Genomic DNA, 23,729 nt, shown 5'->3' with positions numbered 1-23,729 from the left:
AGAATGTACCAGATGAAGGATCTAGGAGGGGAATGAGAATGGACCAGATGAAGGATCTAGGAGGGGAATGAGAATGGACCAGATGAAGGATCTAGGAGGGGAATGAGAATGGACCAGATGAAGGATCTAGGAGGGGAATGAGAATGGACCAGATGAAGGATCTAGGAGGGGAATGAGAATGGACCAGATGAAGGATCTAGGAGGGGAATGAGAATGGACCAGATGAAGGATCTAGGAGGGGAATGAGAATGGACCAGATGAAGGATCTAGGAGGGGAATGAGAATGGACCAGATGAAGGATCTAGGAGGGGGAATGAGAATGGACCAGATGAAGGATCTAGGAGGGGAATGAGAATGGACCAGATGAAGGATCTAGGAGGGGGAATGAGAATGGACCAGATGAAGGATCTAGGAGGGGAATGAGAATGGACCAGATGAAGGATCTAGGAGGGGGAATGAGAATGTACCAGATGAAGGATCTAGGAGGGGAATGAGAATGGACCAGATGAAGGATCTAGGAGGGGGAATGAGAATGGACCAGATGAAGGATCTAGGAGGGGAATGAGAATGGACCAGATGAAGGATCTAGGAGGGGAATGAGAATGGACCAGATGAAGGATCTAGGAGGGGAATGAGAATGGACCAGATGAAGGATCTAGGAGGGGGAATGAGAATGGACCAGATGAAGGATCTAGGAGGGGAATGAGAATGGACCAGATGAAGGATCTAGGAGGGGAATGAGAGGATCCAGGGGCTGGATTCTGGCTTGGAGTCTGAGCTACACATCATCGTCAGGCCGTTGTCGTTAGGCTGCTGTGGTGACGGCGATCCCTAGTGATGTGACGATTGATACAGGAGTTCCCGATGCGGTTTTCAAAGCACTACTGAACCGACAGAACGTACCGATGATGCTCGTTTCAAGGTAACATTATCACGTGATCATTGTCGTCCGGAACCTTCGTTCGATCACGTGGTTTTTCAACCTATGTATCGTTAAATGCGAGATTCCACTGATTTCTCCGTGGTTTCGGTGCTTTCTTCGATTACAAGTTGCTTTCAAACACCGACCTCTACTGGACACCTGACAACGGAGTGTGAGTTCATGTTTAGCTTCAATATCATTTTGTTCTCGAATTCAAAAGGTTTGCTTGATATTGAAAGGCACAAAAGTAATTCCATAAAACCTGCGATAAATTGAATATAGGACTAACCCTCACTTTTGTATTTTGCAGGAATACTCGCTAAAAAACATTTTGAATAGGGACAGAGTTTAATGACACTAAAAAAGTGAAACGGTGTTATTCAAATGACAATTTTAACTTGTGTTAAATCTTACAAAATCTGCCATCCTATTGATTATTTTACCAGAAAAGAAAAAGAATCCCCATGTTTAGAATTTTCTGTTACCATAGAGATTTCACCAATCAATCATTCCAGAATGTGTTCTGTGGTGTTGATAAATTAAGCCAATCACATCCAAGACAACAGAAGCATTGTTTTGTGTTTGTTGTTACAAGTCTTTAATAGGGAACATGTATCTGATCTCAGTCTAAATTAAAAACTGCGTTTTCAGAGTTTGTTTTTGTCAATTCAATTCAGTCCATATAAATACAACTGATTTTATAGAAATGAAACATAAGAACATGCCAAAAAAAAGGCATTATTGTCTTCAACGACATATTGTGTAAACTATTCCAATATGTAATAGTAAAGGAGAGCCTCACCACTCTAGGAGCTCAGATGTCCAACGTTTCGACAGCCCAAACCGTCTTCATCAGGGTATAAACACTGCGTTTATATAGTGTCAAAAGACACAGGTGTCTGTAATCGTGGCCATTAAACTATTAAAATAATTTTTTGAAACAACTAAATATATATTGTGGACATGTACAAGGTTGATAATAGTTAACAATAGTTATCATAATGAATTAAATGTGTTGTAGACTAATACATCTTTATAATGTAATGGATATAAGTCAGTTTACTGTGAAACCAGCGGTCACCTTAGGAACTCTGTTGTCATGGCTACGGGGCCAGTCTGTGCTGCTCACTCAGTGTCATGTTTAGAGTTGGTACGAGTGCCATCCGATCTGGGTCCAGGCTCCACTAATCCCACAGAATCCTCATAGTCCCCCCCCCCCCCCCTCTCATCGAAGGGCCACTTTCAGGGCCGAGGGGTGAACGTTACACAGAATCCTCATAGCCCCCCCCTCTCATCGACGGGCCACTTTCAGAGCCGAGGGGTGAACGTTACACAGAATCCTCATAGCCCCCCCCCTCTCATCGACGGGCCACTTTCAGGGCCGAGGGGTGAACGTTACACAGAATCCTCATAGCCCCCCCCTCTCATCGACGGGCCACTTTCAGGGCCGAGGGGTGAACGTTACACAGAATCCTCATAGCCCCCCCCTCTCATCGACGGGCCACTTTCAGGGCCGAGGGGTGAACGTTACACAGAATCCTCATAGCCCCCCCCTCTCATCGACGGGCCACCTTCAGAGCCGAGGGGTGAACGTTACAAATGTCAAACCACTGTTCCTCCACCTTCCTGCGTGGCAGCAGGCCGTTGTGTGGCAGCAGGCCGTTGCGTGGCAGCAGGTCGTTGCGTGGCAGCGCCGGTCTCCTCCAGCGGTCTCTGCTCCTCCCCACCACCCTCCAGAACAGTGTATCCTTGAACAGGAAGACAGCGTTGTGCGTGTAGGAGAAGTAGGCGGCGTCTATGCTACCGCCCGGGTGATCCCCAGACACTACTGCTGGGAACACAGCGGTGATCTTCCTGGGGAAGCCTGGGGACACGCGGGTGGCTGTCACGTCGAACACATACACCTGTTGGAACACCTTTACATGTTTAGATGACAGGAGGACAAAATAAAGAACTGTTGAAACATGTAAACGAGGCACGTGATAAATGGACTAAACAACAAGATGGTAAATGTTCAGTTTATCAAAACAAACAACTCCGATGGGGATTTCATGACACAATATTTTGACGTGTTTTAACAACTGATTCAGCCATTTTTTCCCTCCTCTTTTTCCACTTGGATATAATTGGGAAATATTAAAGGAGGAATGTTTAAACTCTGAGGGGAATAATGTAGCCCTTTACTGAACCGTTATCATGGTGGTTTTCTGCTGAGGAACATTTCAAATGTATCAAATCAATCTTTACATTTAAACAACCAAATCAAGCAGATAAATGACAAATAAAACAGGAAGGAGATAAATAAAGAACATTAAACATAAATTAACAATATGTTAATGACATGACTAAGCAACACTATGTTAATGACATGTTAATGACATGTTAATGACATGGCTAATCAACAATATGTTAATGACATATGGCTAATCAACAATATGTTAATGCCATGTTAATGACATGGCTAAGCAACACTATGTTAATGACATGTCAATGACATGTTAATGACATGACTAAGCAACACTATGTTAATGACATGTTAATGACATGTTAATGACGTGGCTAATCAACAATATGTTAATGACACATGGCTAATCAACAATATGTTAATGACATGTTAATGACACATGGCTGATCAACAATATGTTAATGACATGTTAATGACATGTTAATGACATATGGCTAATCAACAATATGTTAATGACATGTTAATGTCATATGGCTAATCAACAATATGTTAATGACATGTCAAATCAACAATATGTTAATGACATATGTCAAATCAACAATATGTTATTGACATGTTAATGACATGTCAAATCAACAATATGTTAATGACATGTTAATGACACATGGCTAATCAACAATATGTTAATGACATATGTCAAATCAACAATATGTTAATGACATGTCAAATCAACAATATGTTAATGACATATGTCAAATCAACAATATGTTAATGACATGGCTAATCAACAATATGTTAATGACATATGTCAAATCAACAATATGTTAATGACATATGGCTAATCAACAATATGTTAATGACATGGCTAATTAACAATATGTTAATGACTTACATAGGTGCCCTTGAAGAAGTAGATGTGATAGTCCCTCCTGTCATAGAAGGCTGTGTCTATAGGACTGGGCACCCCTGGGAACCCCTCAGAGATGAGTCTAGGGTAGAGGTGTCCCTCAGGGTCCACTGTAAACACCTGGTCATTGTCATCATCATACCTCCAGTACTGGGTGCCTAGTGTACACAAGGAGATATTCATACAAATATATTTATTCAACTTCTACAGATATTTTCATAACAGAGATCATTTCAAATCGCTTAAAAAAAACTAAACTAACAAGAGTCATTTAAAACAGCCATATGATAGAGTAGGTCTGGACTACGATTTACAGACAGAGTTGAACGTCAAGAGGGAGACTCAAGTCTTTAACAGATGGAGACACAGTCAAGAGGGAGACTCAAGCCCCCTAATGATGGAACCACAGTCAAGACGGAGACTCAAGCCCCCTAATGATGGAACCACAGTCAAGACGGAGACTCAAGCCCCCTAATGAAGGAAACACAGTCAAGACGGAGACTCAAGCCCCCTAATGATGGAAACACAGTCAAGACGGAGACTCAAGCCCCCTAATGATGGAACCACAGTCAAGACGGAGACTCAAGCCCCCTAATGATGGAAACACAGTCAAGACGGAGACTCAAGTCTTTAACAGATGGAGACACAGTCAAGACGGAGACTCAAGCCCCCTAATGATGGAACCACAGTCAAGACGGAGACTCAAGTCTTTAACAGATGGAGCCACAGTCAAGAGGAGACTCAAGTCTTTAACAGATGGAGACACAGTCAAGAGGGAGACTCAAGCCCCCTAATGATGGAAACACAGTCAAGAGGTGACTTAAGTCTTTAACAGATGGAGCCACAGTCAAGAGGGAGACGTAAGCCTCTAACAGATGGAGACACAGTCAAGAGGAGACTCAAGTCTTTAACAGATGGAGCCACAGTCAAGAGGAGACTCAAGTCTTTAACAGATGGAGCCACAGTCAAGAGGGAGACTTAAGCCTCTAACAGATGGAGACACAGTCAAGAGGAGACTCAAGTCTTTAACAGATGGAGCCACAGTCAAGACGGAGACTCAAGTCTTTAACAGATGGAGCCACAGTCAAGAGGGAGACTCAAGCCCCCTAATGATGGAACCACAGTCAAGACGAAGACTCAAGCCCCCTAATGATGGAACCACAGTCAAGAAGGAGACTCAAGCCCCCTAATGATGGAACCACAGTCAAGGGGGAGACTCAAGCCTCCTAATGATGGAACCAGAGTCAAGAGGAAGACCCAAGTCTTTAACAGATGGAGCCACAGTCAAGAGGGAGACTCAAGTCCCCAACAGATGGAAACACAGTCAAGAGGGAGACTCAAGCCTCCTACAGATGGAACCACAGTCAAGAAGGAGACTCAAGCCCCCTAATGATGGAACCACAGTCAAGAGGGAGACTCAAGCCTCCTACAGACGGAACCACAGTCAAGAGGGAGACTCAAGTCCCCAACAGATGGAAACACAGTCAAGAGGGAGACTCAAGCCTCCTACAGATGGAGACACAGTCAAGAGGGAGACTCAAGCCCCCTAATGATGGAACCACAGTCAAGAGGGAGACTCAAGCCTCTAACAGAGGAAGACACAGTCAAGAGGGAGACTCAAGACCCCAACAGATGGAACCACAGTCAAGAGGGAGACTCAAGTCTTTAACAGATGGAAACACAGTCAAGAGGGAGACTCAAGCCTCTAACAGAGGAAGACACAGTCAAGAGGGAGACTCAAGACCCCAACAGATGGAACCACAGTCAAGAGGGAGACTCAAGCCTCTAACAGATGGAGCCACAGTCAAGAGGGAGACTCAAGCCACTAACAGATGGAACCACAGTCAAGAGGGAGACTCAAGCCTCTAACAGATGGAGCCACAGTCAAGAGGGAGACTCAAGCCTCCTACAGATGGAGCCACAGTCAAAAGAGAGAGAGAGAGAGAGAGAGAGAGAGAGAGAGAGAGACAGGTTTACTCTAGTCAGTTCCATTACCTTTAAAGAAGTAGACAGCATCAGTGTTCCTGTTCCACACGTGAACACATGCGTCTACCCCGTCGGGAGGTATGCCGTGCCAGCCCACCTGAAGAGCCACCGGGTCACCATAGCGGGTTCGGTTGGTCCTGTCCTCATACAGAGAGAAGAATGATTTCAACCCTTGCAATGAAGAACCATATATTTACGTGCGTTTTGAAAAATTCCAGATATTTATGTTTATATTTTGGGGGGGGAATGTTTATACAACATAATGAATGTAATTGTACATACACTACATGACCAAAAGTATGTGGACGCCTGCATCTCATTACATAATCATGGGCATTAAAATGGAGTTGGTCCCTCCGTTTGCAGCTCCACTCTTCTGGGAAGACTTTCCACTAGATGTTGGAACATTGCTACGGGGACTGACTTTCATTCAGCCATAACAGCATTAGTGAGGTCGGGCACTGATTTTGGGCGATTAGGCCTGGCTCACAGTCGGGGTTTCAATTCCACCCAAAGGTGTTCGATGGGGTTGAGGTCGGGCACTGATTTTGGGCGATTAGGCCCGGCTCGCATTCGGCCTTCCAATTCAACCCAAAGGTGTTCGATGGGGTTGAGGTCAGGGCTCTGTGCAGGCCAGTCAACTTCTTCCCCACCGATGTTGACAAACCATTTCTGTATGGACCTCGCTTTGTACACGGCGGCATTGCCATGCTGAAACAGGAAACTGTTGCCACAACATTGGAAGAACAGAATCATCTAGAATGTCATTGTATGCTGTAGCGTTAAGATTTTCCTTGACTGGAACTAAGGGGCCCAAACCATGAAAGACAGCCCCAGACCATTACTCGTCCTCCACCAAGGCACTATGCAATGGGGCAGGTAGCGTTCTTCTGGCATCCGCCAACCCAGATGGTGAAGTGTGATTCATCACTCCAGAGAACACGTTTCCACTGTTCCAGAGTCCAATGGCGGCAAACTTTACATCACTCCAGCCGACGCTTGGCATTGAGCATGGTGATCTTAGGCTTGTGTGCGGCTGCGCGGCCATGGAAACTCATTTCATAAAGCTCCCGACTAACAGTTCTTGTGCTGACGTTGCTTCCAGAGGCAGTTTGGAACTCGGTTGTGAGTGTTGCAACCGAGGGACAGACAATTTTTACGTGCTTCAGCACTTCAGCTGGTCTCGTTCTGTGAGCTTGTGTGGCCTACCACTTTGCGGCTTAGCCATTGTTGCTCCTAGACGTTTCCACTTCACAATAACAGACCTCAAGTTGACACATGATTCCATGTGTGTTATTCCATAGTTTTGATGTCTTCACTATTATTCTACACTGTAGAAAATAGTACAAATAAAGAACAATCTGGAATGAGTCGGTGTGTCCAGACTATGGACTGGTACTGTATATATATATATATATATATATATTTCAACCTCTTTTCCATACTTTTTATAACGATGATTTAGGAAGTCTATCTCATTGTTTTCAAAATACACATATACAGTGCCTTGCGAAAGTTTTCGGCCCCCTTGAAAAAGTTTGAAATATCCAATAAATGTCGTTCCACTTCATGATTGTGTCCCACTTGTTGTTGATTCTTCACAAAAAAATACAGTTTTATATCTTTATGTTTGAAGCCTGAAATGTGGCAAAAGGTCGCAAAGTTCAAGGGGGCCGAATACTTTCACAAGGCACTGTATAGTTGTTGGTCTGTAGAAATTAATTGACACACACCCAAAGTCGTTGAAGAGGTGCTGACTAACGGAAAGGTAAACTTTAAGATTGTGATTATTTGTCAGTTTTTACCTGTTCTCATAGAGCCAGTACCTGCCGTCCCTCATGAAGTAGGTGTTGAAACGAATCACCACCTCACCGTACTGGGTTCTCTCCTTCCTGATCCAGTCAAACACTGTGTTGTACTGACCCTTACAGCCCCCTAGAGGGAAACAGACCAGACTGTTGAACCTTACAGCCCCCTAGAGGGAAACAGACCAGACTGTTGAACCGTACAGCCCCCTAGAGGGAAACAGACCAGACTGTTGAACCTTACAGCCCCCTAGAGGGAAACAGACCAGACTGTTGAACCTTACAGCCCCCTAGAGGGAAACAGACCAGACTGTTGAACCTTACAGCCCCCTAGAGGGAAACAGACCAGACTGTTGAACCTTACAGCCCCCTAGAGGGAAACAGACCAGACTGTTGAACCTTACAGCCCCCTAGAGGGAAACAGACCAGACTGTTGAACCTTACAGCCCCCTAGAGGGAAACAGACCAGACTGTTGAACCTTACAGCCCCCTAGAGGGAAACAGACCAGACTGTTGAACCTTACAGCCCCCTAGAGGGAAACAGACCAGACAAACAGATAGAAGAGGATTTGACAGATAGCCAGGTAGCCAGACAGCCAGCCAGATGGTAGGTGGACAGGTGTAGGTAGGTAGGTAGGTAGGTAGGTAGACAGGTGTAGATAGGTAGGTAGGTAGGTAGGTAGGTAGGTAGGTAGGTAGGTAGGTAGGTAGGTAGGTGTAGGTAGGTAGGCAGGTAGGTAGGTAGGTAGGTAGGTAGGTAGACAGGTGTAGGTAGGTAGGTAGGTAGACAGGTGTAGGTAGGTAGGTAGGTAGGTAGGTAGGTAGGTAGATAGTTAGGTAGGTAGACAGGTGTTTGTAGGTAGGTAGGTAGGTAGGTAGGTAGACAGGTGTAGGCAGGTAGGTAGGTAGGTAGATAGGTAGGTAGGTAGACAGGTGTAGGTAGGTAGGTAGGTAGACAGGTGTAGGTAGGTAGGTAGGTAGGCAGGTAGTATATTCCTATTTCGTCCACTAGGTGGTACTGTTTCCACAACTTTCACATACAGTGGCTCTGTCCTACCATAGAGGTGCTGTATGGACTTCCTGTCCATCCAGTTGATCTCGAAGCCTGATTCCTGGGGCAGGTAACTTGGTTGCATAATGGAACCAGTCCTGTAGATGTGAGGCAGGCCCAGGACGTGGCCTATCTCATGCACTGCCACCTGACGGGTGGGAAAACAACGGTAGTATTCAGGGGTAATTACATTTATTTTTTATTTATTTTTATTTCACCATTATTTAACCAGGTAGGCTAGTTGAGAACACCTTTATTTAACCAGGTAGGCTAGTTGAGAACACCTTTATTTAACCAGGTAGGCTAGTTGAGAACACCTTTATTTAACCAGGTAGGCTAGTTGAGAACACCTTTATTTAACCAGGTAGGCTAGTTGAGAACAAGTTCTCATTTGCAACTGCGACCTGGCCAAGATAAAGCATAGCAGTGTGAACAGACAACAAAGAGTTACACATGGAGTAAACAATTAACAAGTCAATAACACAGTAGAAAACAAAGGGGGAGTCTATATACAATGTGTGCAAAAGGCATGAGGAGGTAGGCGAATAATTACAATTTTGCAGATTAACACTGGAGTGATAAAAGATCAGATGGTCATGTACAGGTAGAGATATTGGTGTGCAAAAGAGCAGAAAAGTAAATAAATAAAAACAGTATGGGGATGAGGTAGGTGAAAATGGGTGGGCTATTTACCAATAGAATATGTACAGCTGCAGTGATCGGTTAGCTGCTTGACTAAATTACAGGTGCAAATAGGGTTAAGTACCTTGCTTAAGGGCACACTGACAGATTTTTCACCTCGTCGACTTGGGGACTCAACCACTAGGCTACCTGATAGTGCTCACTCAGCCCTGACATTTAACCACTAGGCTACCTGATAGTGCTCACTCAGCCCTGACATTTAACCACTAGGCTACCTGATAGTGCTCACTCAGCCCTGACATTTAACCACTAGGCTACCTGATAGTGCTCACTCAGCCCTGACATTTAACCACTAGGCTACCTGATAGTGCTCACTCAGCCCTGACATTTAACCACTAGGCTACCTGATAGTGCTCACTCAGCCCTGACATTTAACCACTAGGCTACCTGATAGTGCTCACTCAGCCCTGACATTTAACCACTAGGCTACCTGATAGTGCTCACTCAGCCCTGACATTTAACCACTAGGCTACCTGATAGTGCTCACTCAGCCCTGACATTTAACCACTAGGCTACCTGATAGTGCTCACTCAGCCCTGACATTTAACCACTAGGCTACCTGATGGTGCTCACTCAGCCCTGACATTTAACCACTAGGCTACCTGATAGTGCTCACTCAGCCCTGACATTTAACCACTAGGCTACCTGATAGTGCTCACTCAGCCCTGACATTTAACCACTAGGCTACCTTATAGTGCTCACTCAGCCCTGACATGTAACCACTAGGCTACCTGTCTCCTACCTGATACTGCTCACTCAGCCCTGACATTTAACCACTAGGCTACCTTATAGTGCTCACTCAGCCCTGACATGTAACCACTAGGCTACCTGTCTCCTACCTGATAGTGCTCACTCAGCCCTGACATTCAACCACTAGGCTACCTGTCTCCTACCTGATACTGCTCACTCAGCCCTGACATTTAACCACTAGGCTACCTTATAGTGCTCACTCAGCCCTGACATGTAACCACTAGGCTACCTGTCTCCTACCTGATAGTGCTCACTCAGCCCTGACATTTAACCACTAGGCTACCTGATAGTGCTCACTCAGCCCTGACATTTAACCACTAGGCTACCTGATGGTGCTCACTCAGCCCTGACATTTAACCACTAGGCTACCTGATGGTGCTCACTCAGCCCTGACATTTAACCACTAGGCTACCTGATGGTGCTCACTCAGCCCTGACATTTAACCACTAGGCTACCTGATAGTGCTCACTCAGCCCTGACATTTAACCACTAGGCTACCTGTCTCCTACCTGATGGTTCTCACTCAGCCCTGACATTTAACCACTAGACTACCTGTCTCCTACCTGATATTTCTCACTCAGCCCTGACATTTAACCACTAGGTTACCTGTCTCCTACCTGATAGTTCTCACTCAGCCCTGACATTTAACCACTAGGCTACCTGATAGTGTTCACTCAGCCCTGACATTTAACCACTAGGCTACCTGATACTGCTCACTCAGCCCTGACATTCAACCACTAGGCTACCTGATAGTGTTCACTCAGCCCTGACATTCAACCACTAGGCTACCTGTCTCCTACCTGATAGTGCTCACTCAGCCCTGCCATTTAACCACTAGGCTACCTGTCTCCTACCTGATGGTTCTCACTCAGCCCTGACATTTAACCACTAGACTACCTGTCTCCTACCTGATATTTCTCACTCAGCCCTGACATTTAACCACTAGGTTACCTGTCTCCTACCTGATAGTTCTCACTCAGCCCTGACATTTAACCACTAGGCTACCTGATAGTGTTCACTCAGCCCTGACATTTAACCACTAGGCTACCTGATACTGCTCACTCAGCCCTGACATTCAACCACTAGGCTACCTGATAGTGCTCACTCAGCCCTGACATTCAACCACTAGGCTACCTGTCTCCTACCTGATAGTGCTCACTCAGCCCTGCCATTTAACCACTAGGCTACCTGTCTCCTACCTGATAGTGCTCACTCAGCCCTGACATTTAACCACTAGGCTACCTTATAGTGCTCACTCAGCCCTGCCATTTAACCACTAGGCTACCTGATGGTGCTCACTCAGCCCTGACATTTAACCACTAGGCTACCTGATAGTGCTCACTCAGCCCTGACATTTAACCACTAGGCTACCTGTCTCCTACCTGATAGTGCTCACTCAGCCCTGCCATTTAACCACTAGGCTACCTGTCTCCTACCTGATAGTGCTTACTCAGCCATGGCATTTAACAACTAGGATACCTGATATTGCTCACTCAGCCCTGACATTTAACCACTATGCTACCTGTCTCCTACCTGATAGTGCTCACTCAGCCATGGCATTTAACCACTAGGCTACCTGATAGTGCTCACTCAGCCCTGACATTTAACCACTAGGCTACCTGATAGTTCTCACTCAGCCCTGACATTTAACCACTAGGCTACCTGTCTCCTACCTGATGGTGCTCACTCAGCCCTGACATTTAACCACTAGACTACCTGATAGTGCTCACTCAGCTCTGACATTTAACCACAAGGCTACCTGTCTCCTACCTGATGGTGCTCACTCAGCCCTGACATTTAACCACTAGGCTACCTGTCTCCTACCTGATAGTGCTCACTCAGCCCTGACATTCAACCACTAGGCTACCTGATGGTGCTCACTCAGCCCTGACATTTAACCACTAGGCTACCTGATAGTGTTCACTCAGCCCTGACATTTATCCACTAGGCTACCTGTCTCCTACCTGATAGTGCTCACTCAGCCCTGACATTCAACCACTAGGCTACCTGATGGTGCTCACTCAGCCCTGACATTTAACCACTAGGCTACCTGATAGTGCTCACTCAGCCCTGACATTTAACCACTAGGCTACCTGATACTGCTCACTCAGCCCTGACATTCAACCACTAGGCTACCTGTCTCCTACCTGATACTGCTCACTCAGCCCTGACATGTAACCACTAGGCTACCTGTCTCCTACCTGATAGTGCTCACTCATCCCTGACATTCAACCACTAGGCTACCTGTCTCCTACCTGATACTGCTCACTCAGCCCTGACATTTAACCACTAGGCTACCTGTCTCCTACCTGATAGTGCTCACTCAGCCCTGACATTTAACCACTAGGCTACCTGATAGTGCTCACTCAGCCCTGACATTTAACCACTAGGCTACCTGATGGTGCTCACTCAGCCCTGACATTTAACCACTAGGCTACCTGATGGTGCTCACTCAGCCCTGACATTTAACCACTAGGCTACCTGATAGTGCTCACTCAGCCCTGACATTTAACCACTAGGCTACCTGTCTCCTACCTGATGGTTCTCACTCAGTCCTGACATTTAACCACTAGACTACCTGTCTCCTACCTGATATTTCTCACTCAGCCCTGACATTTAACCACTAGGTTACCTGTCTCCTACCTGATAGTTCTCACTCAGCCCTGACATTTAACCACTAGGCTACCTGATAGTGTTCACTCAGCCCTGACATTTAACCACTAGGCTACCTGATACTGCTCACTCAGCCCTGACATTCAACCACTAGGCTACCTGATAGTGCTCACTCAGCCCTGACATTCAACCACTAGGCTACCTGTCTCCTACCTGATAGTGCTCACTCAGCCCTGCCATTTAACCACTAGGCTACCTGTCTCCTACCTGATAGTGCTTACTCAGCCCTGACATTTAACCACTAGGCTACCTGATAGTGCTCACTCAGCCCTGACATTTAACCACTAGGCTACCTGTCTCCTACCTGATAGTGCTCACTCAGCCCTGCCATTTAACCACTAGGCTACCTGTCTCCTACCTGATAGTGCTTACTCAGCCATGGCATTTAACAACTAGGATACCTGATATTGCTCACTCAGCCCTGACATTTAACCACTATGCTACCTGTCTCCTACCTGTTAGTGCTCACTCAGCCATGGCATTTAACCACTAGGCTACCTGATAGTGCTCACTCAGCCCTGACATTTAACCACTAGGCTACCTGATAGTTCTCACTCAGCCCTGACATTTAACCACTAGGCTACCTGTCTCCTACCTGATGGTGCTCACTCAGCCCTGACATTTAACCACTAGACTACCTGATAGTGCTCACTCAGCTCTGACATTTAACCACAAGGCTACCTGTCTCCTACCTGATGGTGCTCACTCAGCCCTGACATTTAACCACTAGGCTACCTGTCTCCTACCTGATAGTGCTCACTCAGCCCTGACATTCAACCACTAGGCTACCTGATGGTGCTCACTCAGCCCTGACATTTAACCACTAGGCTACCTGATAGTGTTCACTCAGCCCTGACATTTAACCACTAGGCTACCTGTCTCCTACCTGATAGTGCTCACTCAGCCCTGACATTCAACCACTAGGCTACCTGATGGTGCTCACTCAGCCCTGACATTTAACCACTAGGCTACCTGATAGTGTTTACTCAGCCCTGATATTTAACCACTAGGCTACCTGTCTTCTACCTGATATTGCTCACTTAGCCCTGCCATTTAACCACTAGGCTACCTGTCTCCTACCTGATAGTGCTCACTCAGCCCTGACATTTAACCACTAGGCTACCTGAAGGTGCTCACTCAGCCCTGACATTTAACCACTAGGCTACCTGTCTCCTACCTGAAGGTGCTCACTCAGCCCTGACATTTAACCACTAGGCTACCTGTCTCCTACCTGATAGTGCTCACTCAGCCCTGACATTTAACCACTAGGCTACCTGTCTCCTACCTGATAGTGCTCACTCAGCCCTCAGGTTTCCTGGGTTTTCTAATATTTACATGAATGTAGTTTGTCTTATAAATGAACGCAGGGAAGGCAGGCAGGTACAACACAAAATCACAAGTCCATCAGATATTACAGATAACCATCATGTTTGAATCAAAACATCCTGTCCCACACTCACTTTGAGCAGGCTGATGCCACTGCCAGTGTTAGGTGCAGTAAAATGTTCATCGTCATCGAAGTGAATGTCTCCCAGGAACCAGGCGTGAGCAAACTCTCGTCCAGTACCATCGAACTTCTGGTTGCATCCCAAGTGTCTCCCTGCATGGTTGAAACACAACGAAAAGGACACACTATCTATCGTCATCGCCTCTACAAAATGTAAAGATATAACATTTTTTTTAAATAACCATTTCCAGGGAAGATATAGCATAATGAAAGCCTGGTCCGTGATCTGCTTGTGTCGTCCTACCAGCTGACAACAAGACAGCATATACAGGTCTGGGACCAGGCTAGAGTAGATGCAATTTATTCATAACATTCAATTCATCCCAAATACACAGGTAATATTGTCTAAACCAAGGCATGTGAGACGAGACTGGGTACCAGTCTGTTTTTGCGAACATTCCAGTCCTTGTACTTTGTGTCATTGCATTACAGGGACTGGTAAGGACCGGTATGTGAGTAGAAATGGACTGGTGCCCAGGCTAATACGAGACCCACCTGTTCCAAAACCCAGTTTGATGTCTACATCCGCCAGGGGAGAGGATGTGTCCTCTATAAACTCCAGGGGAGACACCTCGCTCCACATCCTGAAGGCCAGGCTGATGATATGTCTCTGGTCCTGTATGGTCAGCTGACTGCTGTAACCCTCTCCTAGACATGAACAAAGGCCAGCACACACTCTGTTGAATATGACAAGTCTCTGGCCTCATAGTAACCCTCACCTATCAGCCTCATAGTAACTCACCTATCAGCCTCATAGTAACTATCACCTATCAGCCTCATAGTAACTCTCACCTATCAGTCTCATAGTAACCCTCACCTATCAGCCTCATAGTAACCCTCACCTATCAGTATCATAGTGACCCTCACCTATCAGTCTCATAGTAACTCTCACCTATCAGTCTCATAGTAACTCTCACCTATCAGTCTCATAGTAACTCTCACCTATCAGCCTCATAGTAACCCTCACCTATCAGCCTCATAGTAACTCACCTATCAGCCTCATAGTAACTCTCACCTATCAGTCTCATAGTAACTCTCACCTATCAGTCTCATAGTAACTCTCACCTATCAGTCTCATAGTAACTCTCACCTATCAGTCTCATAGTAAACCTCACCTATCAGCCTCACAATAACCCTCCCTTATCAGCCTCACAGTAACCCTCACCTATCAGCCTCATAGTAACCCTCACCTATCAGCCTCATAGTAACTCTCACCTATCAGCCTCATAGTAACCCTCACCTATCAGTCTCATAGTAACCCTCACCTATCAGTATCATAGTAACCCTCACCTATCAGTCTCATAGTAACCCTCACCTATCAGTCTCATAGTAACCCTCACCTATCAGCCTCATAGTAACCCTCACCTATCAGTCTCCTAGTAACCCTCACCAATCAGTCTCATAGTAACCCTCACCTATCAGTATCATAGTAACCCTCACCTATCAGCCTCATAGTAACCCTCACCTATCAGCCTCATAGTAACCCTCACCTATCAGCCTCATAGTAACCCTCACATATCAGCCTCACAATAACCCTCCCTTATCAGCCTCACAGTAACCCTCACCTATCAGCCTCATAGTAACCCTCACCTATCAGCCTCATAGTAACTCTCACCTATCAGTAGCATAGTAACCCTCACCTATCAGCCTCACAGTAACCCTCACCTATCAGCCTCATAGTAACCCTCCCTTATCAGCCTCATAGTAACCCTCACCTATCAGTCTCATAGTAACCCTCACCTATCAGCCTCATAGTAACCCTCACCTATCAGTATCATAGTAACCCTCACCTATCAGTCTCATAGTAACCCTCACCTATCAGTCTCATAGTAACTCTCACCTATCAGCCTCATAGTAACCCTCACCTATCAGCCTCATAGTAACCCTCACCTATCAGTCTCATAGTAACCCTCACCTATCAGTCTCATAGTAACCCTCACCTATCAGTCTCATAGTAACCCTCACCTATCAGCCTCATAGTAACCCTCCCTTATCAGTCTCATAGTAACTCTCACCTATCAGCCTCCACTTCAGCACCATTTTGGAGAATGCCATGTTTCCCCATGCACGTTTCCCCACATGTCTCTTCTGTCTCCGCTTGGACAGCAGTGAGGCCACGCTGTTCTGATGCTGATGAGGTCTGTCAGTAGCAGTGGTAGGAAAAGGGCTCCGATGAGGTCTGTCAGTAGCAGTGGTAGGAGGAGGGCTCTGATGAGGTCTGTCAGTAGCAGTGGTAGGAGGAGGGCTCTGATGAGGTCTGTCAGTAGCAGTGGTAGGAGGAGGGCTCTGATGAGGTCTGTCAGTAGCAGTGGTAGGAGGAGGGCTCTGATGAGGTCTGTCATTAGCAGTGGTAGGAGGAGGGTTCTGATGACGTCGGTCAGTAGCAGTGGTAGGAGGAGGGTTCTGATGAGGTCTGTCAGTAGCAGTGGTAGGAGGGTTCTGATGAGGTCTGTCATTAGCAGTGGTAGGAGTGCGGCTCCAATGAGGTCTGTCAGTAGCAGTGGTAGGAGTGCTCCATTGAGGTCTGTCAGTAGCAATGGTAAGAGGAGGGCTCTGACGCTGATGAGGTCTGTCAGTAGCAGTGGTAGGAGTGCGGCTCCAATGAGGTCTGTCAGTAGCAGTGGTAGGAGTGCTCCATTGAGGTCTGTCAGTAGCAATGGTAAGAGGAGGGCTCTGACTCTGTTGAGGTCTGTCAGTAGCAGTGGTAGGAGGAGGGCTCTGATGAGGTCTATCAGTAGCAGTGATAGGAGGAGGGATCTGACGCTGATGAGGTCTGTCAGTAGCAGTGGTAGGAGGAGGGCTCTGATGAGGTCTGTCAGTAGCAGTGGTAGGAGGAGGGCTCTGATGAGGTCTGTCAGTAGCAGTGGTAGGAGGAGGGCTCTGATGAGGTCTGTCAGTAGCAGTGGTAGGAGGAGGGCTCTGATGAGGTTTGTCAGTAGCAGTGGTAGGAGGAGGGCTCTGATGAGGTCTGTCAGTAGCAGTGGTAGGAGGAGGCCTCTGATGAGGTCTGTCAGTAGCAGTGGTAGGAGGAGGGCTCTGATGAGATCTGTCAATAGCAGTGGTAGGAGGAGGGCTCTGACGCTGATGAGGTCTGTCAGTACCAGTGGTAGGAGGAGGGCTCTGATGAGGTCTGTCAGTACCAGTGGTAGGAGGAGGGCTCTGATGAGGTCCGTTAGTAGCAGTGGTAGGAGGAAGGCTCTGATGAGGTCTGTCAGTAGCAGTGGTAGAAGGAGGGCTCTGTTGAGGTCTGTCAGTAGCAGTGGTAGGAGGAGGGCTCTGACGCTGATGAGGTCTGTCAGTAGCAGTGGTAGGAGTGCGGCTCCAATGAGGTCTGTCAGTAGCACTGGTAGGAGGAGGGTTCTGATGAGGTCTGTCATTAGCAGTGGTAGGAGGAGGGCTCTGATGCTGATGAGGTCTGTCAGTAGCAGTGGTAGGTGTGCTCCAATGAGGTCTGTCAGTAGCAGTGGTAAGAGGAGGGCTCTGACTAAGATGAGGTCTGTCAGTAGCAGTGGTAGGAGGAGGGCTCTGACGCTGATGAGGTCTGTCAGTACCAGTGGTAGGAGGAGGGCTCTGATGAGGTCTGTCAGTACCAGTGGTAGGAGGAGGCGTCTGATGAGGTCTGTCAGTAGCAGTGGTAGGAGGAGGCCTCTGATGAGGTCTGTCAGTAGCAGTGGTAGGAGGAGGCCTCTGATGAGGTCTGTCAGTAGCAGTGGTAGGAGGAGGCCTCTGATGAGGTCTGTCAGTAGCAGTGGTAGGAGGAGGGCTCTGATGAGGTCTGTCAGTAGCAGTGGTAGGAGGAGGCCTCTGATGAGGTCTGTCAGTAGCAGTGGTAGGAGGAGGCCTCTGATGAGGTCTGTCAGTAGCAGTGGTAGGAGGAGGGCTCTGATGAGGTCTGTCAGTAGCAGTGGTAGGAGGAGGGCTCTGATGAGGTCTGTCAGTAGCAGTGGTAGGAGGGGGGCTCTGATGAGGTCTGTCAGTAGCAGTGGTAGAAGGAGGGCTCCGATGAGGACTGTCAGTAGCAGTGGTAGGAGGAGGGCTCTGATGAGGTCTGTCAGTAGCAGTGGTAGAAGGAGGGCTCCGATGAGGACTGTCAGTAGCAGTGGTAGGAGGAGGCCTCTGATGAGGTCTGTCAGTAGCAGTGGTAGGAGGAGGCCTCTGATGAGGTCTGTCAGTAGCAGTGGTAGGAGGAGGCCTCTGATGAGGTCTGTCAGTAGCAGTGGTAGGAGGAGGGCTCTGATGAGGTCTGTCAGTAGCAGTGGTAGGAGGAGGCCTCTGATGAGGTCTGTCAGTAGCAGTGGTAGGAGGAGGGCTCTGATGAGGTCTGTCAATAGCAGTGGTAGGGTCGTTCCCTGTGTGACTGTGTGTATTGCTGTTATTCTCTGTGTTGTTTATAGCAGAATCATTGAGAGTATCACCGACTGGGTCGTAGTATTCTGTTGTGCTACTGGCAGATATATCACCTTTGTGGGTACTAACAGTGCTATTAAAAATGTCACTGAATGAATTGTCAACCTCTGTATAGTTTCCATCAGTGCCATTAGAAAGGTTAGTCAATATGTTATTGTCCACTGGGTAATCAGTAGCAGAGCCATTTAAAACACCACTGAAGGTTTTGTTAGAGTATTCTGAGGTGTCTGTGTTCTTAGTTAGCCAGGTGGCGGTGTTGATACCAAGCGCTGAGCTGGTGGAGTCGTGTACTTCCTCAGTAGCATCATCCGTCTCCTTATCCGGGACCCCACACCTTGGCTTGTTCATGGCAGCCTTGGTGGCGTCGTCAAACAGCCCTGTGACAGACAGGCCGGACACCATCTGGAAGTCTCTGAGAGCTGAGATGAAGGCTTGGCTTTCAGTGGGATTTGGAGAGTCTTCGTCATCATCATCATCATCAGTCTCTGCACGTGACAACGATGAGTCTCCCTCCTGTATCCCAGATAGGTCTTCCTCCCCGGGAAAGTCTTCATCGTTAGAAATGCCTGTTGATTGGTCAAACTGGAGCTCCTCCCAGTTCACCGGTCTTATGAAGCCGTACCTTGAGAGAAATAGCTGGAAATATGGCATGTTGTTAAAACAGCTGGTAGAACTAACACCTCTAGAACATCTAACAGGAAATAACCTAGTCTGGGCACCAGTCTGTTTAGATAACATTCCTCTAGTCTGTTTAGATAACATTCCTCTAGTCTGGGTACCAGTCTGTTTAGATAACATTCCTCTAGTCTGGGTACCAGTCTGTTTAGATAACATTCCTCTAGTCTGTTTAGATAACATTCCTCTAGTCTGGGTACCAGTCTGTTTAGATAACATTCCTCTAGTCTGGGTACCAGTCTGTTTAGATAACATTCCTCTAGTCTGTTTAGATAACATTCCTCTAGTCTGGGTACCAGTCTGTTTAGATAACATTCCTCTAGTCTGGGTACCAGTCTGTTTAGATAACATTCCTCTAGTCTGGGTACCAGTCTGTTTAGATAACATTCCTCTAGTCTGTTTAGATAACATGCCTCTAGTCTGTTTAGATAACATTCCTCTAGTCTGGGCACCAGTCTGTTTAGATAACATTCCTCTAGTCTGTTTAGATAACATTCCTCTAGTCTGTTTAGATAACATGCCTCTAGTCTGTTTAGATAACATTCCTCTAGTCTGTTTAGATAACATTCCTCTAGTCTGTTTAGATAACATGCCTCTAGTCTGTTTAGATAACATGCCTCTAGTCTGTTTAGATAACATTCCTCTAGTCTGGGTACCAGTCTGTTTAGATAACATTCCTCTAGTCTGGTACCACTCTGTTTAGATAACATTCCTCTAGTCTGGGTACCAGTCTGTTTAGATAACATTCCTCTAGTCTGGGTACCAGTCTGTTTAGATAACATTCATCTAGTCTGGGTACCAGTCTGTTTAGATAACATTCCTCTAGTCTGGGTACCAGTCTGTTTAGATAACATTCCTAAAGTCTGGTACCAGTCTGTTTAGATAACATTCATCTAGTCTGGGTACCAGTCTGTTTAGATAACATTCCTCTAGTCTGGGTACCAGTCTGTTTAGATAACATTCCTCTAGTCTGGGTACCACTCTGTTTAGATAACATTCATCTAGTCTGGTACCAGTCTGTTTAGATAACATTCCTAAAGTCTGGTACCAGTCTGTTTAGATAACATTCCTCTAGTCTGGGTACCAGTCTGTTTAGATAACATTCCTCTAGTCTGGGTACCACTCTGTTTAGATAACATTCATCTAGTCTGGAACCAGTCTGTTTAGATAACATTCCTCTAGTCTGGGTACCAGTCTGTTTAGATAACATTCCTCTAGTCTGGGTACCAGTCTGTTTAGATAACATTCCTCTAGTCTGGTACCACTCTGTTTAGATAACATTCCTCTAGTCTGGGTACCACTCTGTTTAGATAACATTCCTCTAGTCTGGGTAACACTCTGTTTCGATAACATTCCTCTAGTCTGGGTAACACTCTGTTTAGATAACATTCCACTAGTCTGGCTACCAGTCTAGGATTATCTACTTCCTATCCAGATCTTCTCTTTTATGATCTATTATCTAAGTTGTCTACTTCCTATCTAGATCTTGTATTTTATTATCTATGATCTAAGTTGTCTACTTCCTATCCAGATCTGGCATTTTATTATCTATTATCTAAGTTGTCTACTTCCTATCCAGATCTGGTATTTTATTATCTATTATCTAAGTTGTCTACTTCCTATCCAGATCTTGTATTTTATTATCTATGATCTAAATTGTCTACTTCCTATCCAGATCTTGTATTTTATTATCTATGATCTAAGTTGTCTACTTCCTATCCAGATCTTGTATTTTATTATCTATGATCTAAATTGTCTACTTCCTATCCAGATCTTGTATTTTATTATCTATGATCTAAATTGTCTACTTCCTATCCAGATCTTGTATTTTATTATCTATGATCTAAATTGTCTACTTCCTATCCAGATCTTGTATTTTATTATCTATGATCTAAGTTGTCTACTTCCTATCCAGATCTTGTATTTTATTATCTATGATCTAAATTGTCTACTTCCTATCCAGATCTTGTATTTTATTATCTATGATCTAAATTGTCTACTTCCTATCCAGATCTTGTATTTTATTATCTATGATCTAAGTTGTCTACTTCCTATCCAGATCCAGAGGGTCTGATGCAGTCGCTAGAGGAGCTGGATTACCTCGCGGCATTGGACGACGGTGGGAACCTATCAGAGATCGGGATCATAATCTCTGAGTTGCCATTGGACGCTCAGATGGCCAAGGCTCTGCTGGCATCCTGTGAGTTTGATTGTGTGAACGAGGTGGTGACCATCTCAGCTATGCTATCAGGTATGTAGTTTACACTCCTACAACCTTTGGCCCATTTGATTCACTCAGGGTGGATTGTACCAACATGGATTAACTCTTAAACTGGGTTTAATCAAGGTTTATCTAGTAATGTTGTTGCACTGAACCTTAAACCTCGTTTTCAATAATCATAGTTCAATCTAATCCTTCTTCTACACTAAATTTAATTTAGAACTCAGACCAAGATCAAATGTAATCTTGTTGCTCCATTGTTTTAAAAACTAATTTAAATTCAGTTTTGGGATTAAATCTAAACTGACACTGTTTAAATGCATAAAATATCAGTGTGAATCATTTGTATGTCCTTTATTTTCATTGTGATGAACAATTTTATCTCCTGTGGTTTATCATGTTCGTTAAACTCAACCAGATAAATCATTTGACAGATAAGTGCAATTAATTTCATCCTTAGCCTGAAGTGAAAAGTCACTTTGCTGGCTAGCTAGCAATGACCAGTGCTGGTTTGTTTCCATAGAATTACAACATCTTGCTATGGTGAATCCATTAGGACACGTATCACTGATCATAGTTTAGTGATTTAACCTTAGATGAACTAATCCAGTCTTAAAATTAAGTGGTGCAACACATCTCTGATGAGTTATAAACGTAGATTTACAAAATCTAGATTAGGTCTAATCTAAGATTGATTTAAACCATGTCGTGTCTTGTAATGGGGTTAAACCCTCACCCTTATGTTTACATCCATAACGCCTTTATAACCACTACTGAAGATATTAGAATATCCATCATATGCAGTCCTAACCATTATAACTACATCGGGCATCTCTGACCTTTTGAATGCATAATCTGCCAGACAGTATAATCTACTATATGGACATAGTCTAGTGTCTGACCTTTTGGATGTTTAATCTGCCAGACAGTATGCCAGACAGTATAATCTGCCATATATTGAATAGCTGAACATCACATTTGCACCTAATAAAATAGTGATTACTTGGAGAGAGAGAGAGAGAGAAAATAAAAGTGTTACCTCTGCAGTATCCTTGTCTGTTATGAGCTCAGCCTGGTGAGAGGAGGGGATCTGTAGGTCGGAATGATCCCGACTGTGGAAGAGTTTCTCTGCATCAGTGGAGCCAATGCTGGTCAACAACAATACATTTATCAGCTGGAGTAAAATCAGCATCGTGGTTTGTTGCGGTGTGTCTTGACACGGGTCAGTTTGATGATGGCGAGAGAGATAGATAATGACCCACTGAAGAGCGAATCATGTCCTCAACCAAAATGTAAAGGCTCTTTTCCAAAGTTACGCCCTTTAAAACGTGACACACTTTGAAGTTTTACAGAGTATCGACACTTCAATAAAGTAGACCTATAGAGATGGCCTATGACTCGCAATACGCACTCAGCTGCGAAAGGTAAACAAACACCTCTAAAGCGGCTGCTAAATTAAAATGTCGGCCAAATGTGTGATTAACGCTTCCCTGGTTACTAATGGATACGGAGCGGTCTTAACGGTTGGCATTTCATCCCCGAAAGTAAGGGGCGGGAAAACAGCCACGCGACTCCCGCCCAGGAACACACCTGTTTGGAACGCATGGCGCGCGTCTCTCCCCCTCAGCTGGATTTATTCAGTTAAAAAAAAAACGGCCATAAATAAAAATCAATAAATCACCATTTCAACATATTGTTAGAGCTGTGCACTAATTGTTCACTATTTAATTTTTTATAATTAAATTAATCCTTTTCAATTCTCAAAGTATGCTCATTTTTTAAATATATATATATATTTTTTTCAATCTTTTTTTTATTTAACCTTTATTTAACTAGGCAAGTCAGAAGAAATTCTTATATACAATGAAGGCCTACCTGGGAACAGTGGAGTTAACTGCCTTGTTCAGGGGCAGAAGGACATATTTTTACCTTGTCAGC

The 23,729-nt window shown here is 45.4% G+C and overlaps 1 protein-coding gene across 1 annotated transcript; it reads right to left on the bottom strand.

Annotated features, from left to right (window-relative positions):
• Nucleotides 1-1,496: 1,496 nt before the first annotated feature.
• On the bottom strand, nucleotides 1,497-23,501 carry LOC116364082 (mucin-5AC). Its single transcript, XM_031817350.1, has 10 exons — nucleotides 22,831-23,501; nucleotides 18,688-19,531; nucleotides 16,504-18,210; nucleotides 14,984-15,136; nucleotides 14,442-14,581; nucleotides 8,863-9,004; nucleotides 7,806-7,935; nucleotides 6,010-6,137; nucleotides 4,000-4,172; nucleotides 1,497-2,826 (listed from the first exon to the last, which is right to left on the bottom strand). Exons 1-10 carry the CDS (start codon nucleotides 22,981-22,983, stop codon nucleotides 2,479-2,481), a joined length of 3,918 nt encoding a protein of 1,305 aa, XP_031673210.1. The 5' UTR covers nucleotides 22,984-23,501; the 3' UTR covers nucleotides 1,497-2,478.
• Between the last annotated feature and the right edge of the window lie 228 nt (nucleotides 23,502-23,729).

The sequence above is a fragment of the Oncorhynchus kisutch genome, unplaced genomic scaffold (assembly GCF_002021735.2).
Source record: "Oncorhynchus kisutch isolate 150728-3 unplaced genomic scaffold, Okis_V2 scaffold997, whole genome shotgun sequence".
Taxonomy (NCBI): Eukaryota; Metazoa; Chordata; class Actinopteri; order Salmoniformes; family Salmonidae; genus Oncorhynchus; species Oncorhynchus kisutch.
Note: the sequence above shows the minus strand (reverse complement) of the source record. Positions and strands in the feature narration are given on the sequence as shown.

Coding starts and splice junctions, on each gene's coding strand:
- LOC116364082 (XM_031817350.1), bottom strand. CDS start 22,983: ATGCTGATTTTACTCCAGCTGATAAATGTATTGTTGTTGACCAGCATT. Junction 18,211..18,687: donor CACTGCTACTGACAGACCTC/ATCAGAGGCCTC, acceptor CTCATCAGAGGC/CTCCTCCTACCACTGCTACT. Junction 4,173..6,009: donor TGCTGTCTACTTCTTTAAAG/GTAATGGAACTG, acceptor TGTGTACACTAG/GCACCCAGTACTGGAGGTAT.